The sequence below is a fragment of the Helobdella robusta genome (assembly GCF_000326865.2).
Source record: "Helobdella robusta unplaced genomic scaffold HELROscaffold_14, whole genome shotgun sequence".
NCBI classification, from domain to species: domain Eukaryota; kingdom Metazoa; phylum Annelida; class Clitellata; order Rhynchobdellida; family Glossiphoniidae; genus Helobdella; species Helobdella robusta.
In genome coordinates this window covers 2,789,363-2,797,496 of record NW_008703782.1, presented here as the reverse complement: position 1 = coordinate 2,797,496, position 8,134 = coordinate 2,789,363, and the positions used below count along the sequence as shown (strand labels likewise).

The window sequence follows — 8,134 nt, the reverse complement described above, 5'->3', positions numbered from 1 at the left end:
GCTCGCGCATGAGTTGTCACACATGTATATATGTGTAATATAACATACACATGTACACTAGATAATAGTTACTATATTGTCATAATATATATATATATATATATATATAAACATTTATATGAGTATATATTTATAAATGTAGGGTATATTATACATAAATTAGATTATATAAATAACAATATATATAATTTTATATTTTATTATTAATTATAATTATATAATATATAATATAATTTATTATACACATATATTATATGCATATATATACACCTATATGTTATATAGCCATATATAGGCTGGACTATTTATAAACATGACGCACACTAATTAATAACATTTGTTTATTGTTTATGTTTTTACGATCAGCTGGTACGAAATAATTGTGTCCATTGTGTTTTTAAATAATATTTAATAAGATAATAATTATTATATTATTATTGCTATATATAATTGTTTGATTTTTTGTTTCTCTCGAGTTTGCATTCAATTGCTAGGGAAGAAAATGTCTGCTGTTGGTGTTCGTGTGGAGAGGGACAAACCTCTGACTGTGGTTTGTGCAAATTTTTGCATCTCATTTTTTCATTTTTTTACAAATCTTTTTTCTAGTTTATTTAACCTTATAATATAAATTAAATTTAAAATAATTAAATCTTAAAATAATTCAAATTTTAAAATGTCTTACCTTTGTGTAGCATTGTGTCCTTTGTTTTTTTTTAAGTTTAAATTTTAACCTTAAAAAATAAATTAGTGTCTGAGTATGTCTGTTTGCATTCATCTTGGTCTTTAATTTTAGTTTTAATTTATTATTAATTAAAAAATAATTTCTACCCTTTCTTTTGCTAGCAATGTTTATTTGCATGAACATGAACTAGTAGACCACAGTATTTTTCATATTTTGATTTTTTTTAATAACTTTAAAATTGCATTTTATTTCATTTTGTTACATTTCATTCAGTTCAAGAGTGTTGCTCCAAAGATGGTTCCCTTCATGAAGACTTTGGCAGTTTACTTCATCTTGTTTGGACCGGCTGCCAAATACGAATCCATCTTGTACTGCATCATCAAATGTCTTCCAATCATTTCCCTCATCGTCTTTGTCCTTCTGCATGGAATGAGTTTCTCTGAATATTATTCATATTCAAGGAAGGTGATGTTTGGTTTGGTGTTCTGCTGCATTGGGGATGCCTTCATGGTGTGGAAAACTTGTGGATACTTCATGCACTCCATGTTCTTCTTTGGGTTAGGACAGATTTGCTACACGTCTGCTTTTGGGTTCAAGCCATTCAACATTCTGGCAGCTCTCTTCATAGGACTGATCAATGGTGCAATGTACTTCTTTTTCTTTAGTGGTGTCAAAAGGTCGATAGCGATATTCTTGGGAGTATATGTGGTCCTGCTGAGTATGATGGTGTGGAGAGCTGTTTCAAGGGTCAGGTTTTTTGATGACCTCTGGACCTGGACCAAGCTCTGCAGCTGCGTTGGAGCCGTTCTCTTCATGATTTCAGATTTCACGATCGGGATACATGCATTTTACACACCACTCTACTACTCGCATCAGATCATCATGACGACGTACTATGCGGCACAGTTTGGGATTGCACTGTCGGTGGTGGACAGTCAAGTTGATGCTTTCCTGGCCGAAGAAATCAGCAGATACGAGAAGAGTTTGAAGTCTGAATGAGTGTCCTGCTACTGCTACTGAATATGAGTGAATGTAGGTAAACGTGTGTAGATGTGTTTGGTGTAAAATATGTTTCATGAACAATCTCGAACAGGTATTGAACTTCTTATATGATTCCAACAACATAATAAGATTCTTTTTTAAAGATTTATTACATTAGATTTGTTGTCACATTCTTCATGGCTTTTCTTTTACACATCTCCCAAATTAAATTTTTCAAATATGTTTGAAGAGCTTGTTAGAAATTTCGTGAAGATGTGATTTGAAATATTTTGCAAATTTTTTATTGTTGATAATTTCGATGTTTCTTGGTTACTAACCATCTAGTCCTTCGGTCTTGTTATGAAAGCGCAAGTTGGTGTTTGGAGAAAAAATGATGTAGTCACCTAGCTATGTACAGACGATAGATTTAAAAAGTAAAATTTGTGATTTTTCAGGTTTCAATTTTTTGTTGTATATAAATAATTACATGAAGAATTAATTTTTTTATTTGGAACTTGATGGATTTAAATGAAGACTTTGTGATGTTTTGAAATTCTAAATGAAAAAATTTAAAAAAATAGATTATCTAGTAATCCTCCCAACTATTCATTTAAAACGATCAGTCGTTTAATTGGGTAGATTTGAATTTGAAAGTTTAACTTTAGCTTAAGTGAATGTGCATTAGTGTATGCGTGTATGTGTATAGTGTACACTTATGTTTGTTTGTGTGTGTGTGTGCTTTTGTTTGTGTGTGTGTGTGCACTCTTTTGAACAATTATATTGTGTTAGTTACTTCAAAATAATTATATTGTGTTAAAAACTTCAAATACCTTTTGTTTGTAAGCTTGACAATGTAACATTTTGTGGTGTGCATTAGTTTGGTTCTCACTGATATTTTCCTTTGTTTACTCCTAAGAGTTCTTCTTTCTTAACCAACAACAGGCATTTTTAATTTTTTCCATGTGACTAAAAATTATTGTAGCTAGTAGCAAAGCAATTCTACCATTTACAATTTCACTTAATGACTTCAAGATTGTCACTTTTATATTATGCGTATATATTTGTACATATGGGTTGCCAGTGTGTGTGTGTGTATGTGGTGTGTGTGTGTGTGTGTGTGTGTGTGCATGTATGTGCATTCAATTTTTATTTTAAAATGAAATTGTTCTAGAGATTATTATATTTAAGCACAATACTCACTTCATTCTTATAACTATTGACCATATTAAACTATAAGTGTAACCGTATATCTTAATGTTGCGTTTGTGTATCGAAGTCTGTATTCTATTTGTAATTGTATGTGTGGGTGGGTATTCCTATATGTATCTTAATTGTATCCATGTATCTATATATATCTTAAGTGTATATGTGTGGAAAGTAAATCAAATTATAGATACATCGATGTACTATATATTAACATTATTTATATATATAATACATTCTATTCCTGGTTTTTTCAATATTTGTTGTCATATAATTTGTAATTGTAAAAAGAGAAAATCTGTTGAAAAACTGTTAACATTACAATTTTTACAACCAAACATTCTCTCATGTTATTATTCATCGTCATCTGCTTATCAACTGTTCCGTTAATTTGGTTTTCACCTTGTACATATTCCATCTTCAAACTCAAAAATTTCAAATGAAGCACTTTTTTTCTATAACGCATTCAATTAAATGTTGTGTCAAAAAATTGTAACTTACTAATAAATACTTTTTATCAACCGAGTCGAGTGTTTTTTAAGTTTTCTGGTAATAATAACAACATCACAATCCACATAATCTATCTTTAGAACGAAATGTCTGATAAGCTGGCCACTTATGCCTATGATAAAACTACGCAATGTATGTACTGCGTTATCATGAGTTGAAAATCTAGAATGGAGTAGTTAAACCAATTTAAAAATTAAAATGAAGTTATAAATTTAGCGTTAACTTGTTAATGTTAATGGTTTATTTAACTGTAAATATTGATTTTAGCATCCAGATGGCTAGAGCAGAATTTAGGCAGCATTTTATAAAACTTGAAAAGATTGTTGTTAACACAAAAATGTCATTTTGAGTATTCTCAATTGTAAAGGTATAAAATTTATGGAAACTTATTGAAAAACATTAAAGTGACGAACTAGTGAAGATGTCGTTAAAAAATTATTAAATTGGATTGGCTAATTTATGGCGACGAGTTGATACCATCTATTTAACTATATCTTTATGCGTGTGTGTGCGCGCGCGCGCGCGTGTGTGTATGATTTATGTGTGTATTTGTGATAATTAAATTGTTCTCAGCGCTAATCAACTATAGCAATTAACGTTGGAGTGCGAAACAAACGATATTTTTTTTCTTACAACCAGTCGATAATAGTTATTCTTTAGCAAGCCTGAAATTTATATTGACTGTTCTCTACTTCCCGCCCGTAAAAATAATAATAAAATAATAATAATAACAATAAAATTAATGGGAACATCCTTTTATTTTCTAACTCCAAATACCAAATATTATTAATGAAATAATTATAAAATCCTATTTAATCTAAAATGCTCGTCACTGCAAGTGAGTACATTTTAGAGGGGCTGGTTTAATTGTTCAATTAGGGTTCATAATAATAACAATGATGATAATAATAATAGTAATGACTGTTAAAAATAGAAACATCAAGAACGTGAAAGGAAGTTAATTATCCATTTGTTAGTTGATTGCATCACATGGAACAATTATAACATGAGGTAACCAACCACCATCTGACCATCTGACCATCTTACTTACACAAACATACTAGTCAACTAGATTTAGTGTTAATATGATTTACCATTTTGTTGCCATCCATAAACATTATGAATCAAGCAAACACATGTTTTAACGTTATATGCAGAGTTTAACTTTTTTAACGTTAATTTTAAGCCAGTCGGAATGGGCCAATTATTTGGATGGAAATCAAATATTCATCGCACACACACACGCACACACACACACACATACCACATGTGAGTACGCTTGAATCAATAAACCACAAACAAAATTGCTTGAATTCGATCCCATTTACTACAACAGCAGAGCCAGAAGGCACCTATGCGTATGTATGTATGTGTGTTTGTTTGTTTGTGTGTGTATGTGTGGTGGGATGTGTGTGTGTGTGTGTGTAACCAATTTTATATAAGACCTGTATACCATTGTACCAATACCAACCTAAATATAAATAACTCTACTGTACCTATTTTTAAAATAATTTTTAAAATGTCGTCACACCGAAAGATATTCAAGTATAAACAAACATCGTTCCATGTTGATGGTTAAATAACAATAAAAGTGTTTGAAAATCATGCTGAGTAATTTTAAAAGTGGGTTAATACTATTATAATATTAAGATATATCAAGTTAATTCAGTTCTCATGTCACTCCGGAATTAAAGTTATATATTGTAAGACAATATAAAAAACTTGTAAACAGCACAATGCCATTAATCTCAAATGATTGTTTTTGGATAAAAATGCGGTCATTGAAAATATTTCTCTAAAAACACATTTCTCACAAGGAAAGCCCTATCTGTGTGTATGTATGTGTGTTTTTTGTGTCTATGTTTGTGTGTGTGTGTGTTTGTGTGTGTGTTTGCAACAATTTTATATAAGACTAATTATGTTTACATTGACATAAATACAAATAATTTTACAAAATAATTTTGATGCTATGCAGTTCAGTTCGGTAATCTTTTTATATAAATGAAGAGTTTGAAATTATTTCAAATTGTTCAATGATCAAGCGTCCATTCAAAAGCAACATTACGACCGATGTTTGTATTTGTGTATTTGATTTCGCAGTTATAAACTTACAAAATAATAATATATGATATAGTTTAATCGTGAATATGTGGATGATTATTAGCACAGTGATCATTGAAATCAGCGCGACCAATCCAAGGCTGAACTATTTCTGGTTCTGTTGATTCTCAGTGCCTGCTGTAACCATGGTGCGTCTGTTTAATGAGTCCATGGATATTTAAACTGGGATGATAGATCGGTCAATGAGGATTCTGAAAAATAAAGTTTTACAAAGCAATCAACTGCTGTTTAAATGTCCTTAATTGAAGTAGCGCTTCATCGCTCTGTGAAGCCATCTTTTTTAAAAATGCTTATTTGAAAATAAATGCCTTACTCAATCAACTATCTTTGTTTATTTCAAAAGATAGAGTAATAGCAGAAGTGAAGTTATTTATTGATTTTAATCATGAATTTTTTTGTTTGTGTCTGTCTGAGGTAATGAGTTTTGTAACGCTGCTATAAAGAAATGAGTTCACCTGCCATTCGAGTATTTAAATGCGTTAGACGTTAACTTTCTCTCAAACTAACAAAATGCACATAACCATTTTTTGTATTAAAACATAGGTATTTTGAAATAACTAGGTGAAAAAAAGAATTGTAAAATATAATCTGAAGAAAGCACATAACTTTATAAATTAAACTAAACTATAAAGAAACTGTTGCAGTTGTAAAAAGGTTGCAAGTAAAGGCACAATAAATAGGTTGATAAAAAATGATCTTAAACAGATGCTAGTTGATGTTTATGATTCAGTACATCAGTCCCAGTTTAGTACATCAGTCCCGGTTTAGTACATCAGTCCCAGTTTAGTACATCAGTCCCAGATTAGTACATCAGTCCCAGTTTAGTACATCAGTACTACTTCCTTCAGTACACGTGCACTCGTATGTCTTTTGATGTTTTTAGTTTTCACTTAACAATGTCCATTTACGAGGACATCTGTCGAGAGAAAAACAAATTTAGGAATATTATAATTTGTTGCAAATCTCCAAACATTCCTCTACAAAATAAACGTTGAAGGCATTGGCGAATTTTTTTTTGTCATAAAACTTTTCATCCGCTGAAATCTACGTTCAACTTAATGAACAAATACATAACCCACCAAACTAACCAAAATATAATATTGCTTGGATTGAAAAACTTTTTCAAAATCAGGATTTTAATAAATAATTATTATATAAATTTTCTGCAAAGCCATTGGATGGCCATATTTATAATTATTGATAATCATTTAAACCATTAAAGAATAATAATAATAATTAATAATATTAAAATTATTATAACAAGGGATCTCTCTGCCGTGTGTTCTATATTCATTTTCTTTCCGATTGACTGTTTGATAAACTGATTGATAAGAGCCATTAAGTAGGTAGTACCTACTTTGATGTCTTCAAGCTCGAATGATTGATTGAATTTTCAACAGAATCTTTTGATGTACGATTTTGCCTATTTTACGTATTTTTTCTTTTCTTTTTTTGTCGAAATTTATTTTATTATTATCTTTTGTGTGTGTTTTCACCATGTATCCTGCCTCTTTCATCGGCTCTTCCTGTTAGCCAGACCGGAATTTAATTAATAGTTTTAATTGTTTTCATTTTTAACATCTGTTACAATGACTAGGACTTGGAAAGTTATTTAACCCAATTTATGCGCCTACTCTGAAAAATAATTTGTTTGAGTGAAAATGTTTGCTGATGAAATAATAAATAACAGCCGCAGATTTTGAATGTTTTACAAATCTAACTTATTCACTACATTTTCAGCAAGCCACATTTAAGCGAATTGTTTCGTTAACATTTACAACGGTCATTGTCCTGATCATGATCTTCATCGTGGTCATCGTCCGTCCTCATCATCCTCATCATCTTCGAAACGCAGGCATGGTACGTGTGTTTGATTTAACTTCCATTGAAGTTTCGATATTATTTTTTTGCGATGATGACTCGAGATTTTTAAATTTGCTTCAAGTTCGATCAAGCTCGGTCAGTCAGCCCCGCCAACTCTGGAATAATTTTTTACTAGTCTGTTTGTAATTTGCTTAATATTTTAAGCTGGTTAAACTTATCGAAAAAGTTATTTACACCTGCAGGTCTGCATAGTTTCATTTTTTTATACGCAACATCATCAACATTCCAATCAAAAATAACTCATGCTTTAGCAATTTTGCTATATCTAGAGAAGACATACTCCGTGGATGAAAAAGCTCGGGGTATTATAATACACTAACACATATACATACCTACTTGCACAAACATTTACCAAAAGTGTACATCACACAACATGTACACTGCATATTGTGTTAAAATGAGTACAATAAAGTACAATGAAGAGCACTTAGCATCGCACAATAAAGTACTACAAATGTACTTCAATGTTATTTGTGTATGAGAGGATCTGAAGTTTTTTTTCTTCTCAAAATCAACTGTTAACTTGTTTTTTTTTACCAATCTTGAAGGTTTTGTGCAAAAATTGAAATCCTTTTTTGAAAAAATGGTATGGTATTTAATAACGCTTCGTTAATTTTTGGAATTTTGGGTTGAAAGAAGGTTAAAATTATTGTTAAGTATAATACTTACAGCTGGAATGAATAGTAAAAATAAATTACATGGCCTCTCTACATTTAAACGCTGTGATTATTTACATTATAAAAATTAATCACG

General features: G+C 30.5%; 1 protein-coding gene across 1 annotated transcript; it reads left to right on the top strand.

Moving 5' to 3' along the window:
• Nucleotides 1–327: 327 nt before the first annotated feature.
• On the top strand, nt 328–2,196 carry HELRODRAFT_185384 (hypothetical protein). The gene is made up of 2 exons (XM_009014787.1): nt 328–550; nt 956–2,196. Exons 1-2 carry the CDS (start codon nt 503–505, stop codon nt 1,679–1,681), a joined length of 774 nt encoding a protein of 257 aa, XP_009013035.1. The 5' UTR covers nt 328–502; the 3' UTR covers nt 1,682–2,196.
• The last annotated feature ends 5,938 nt before the right edge of the window (nt 2,197–8,134 follow it).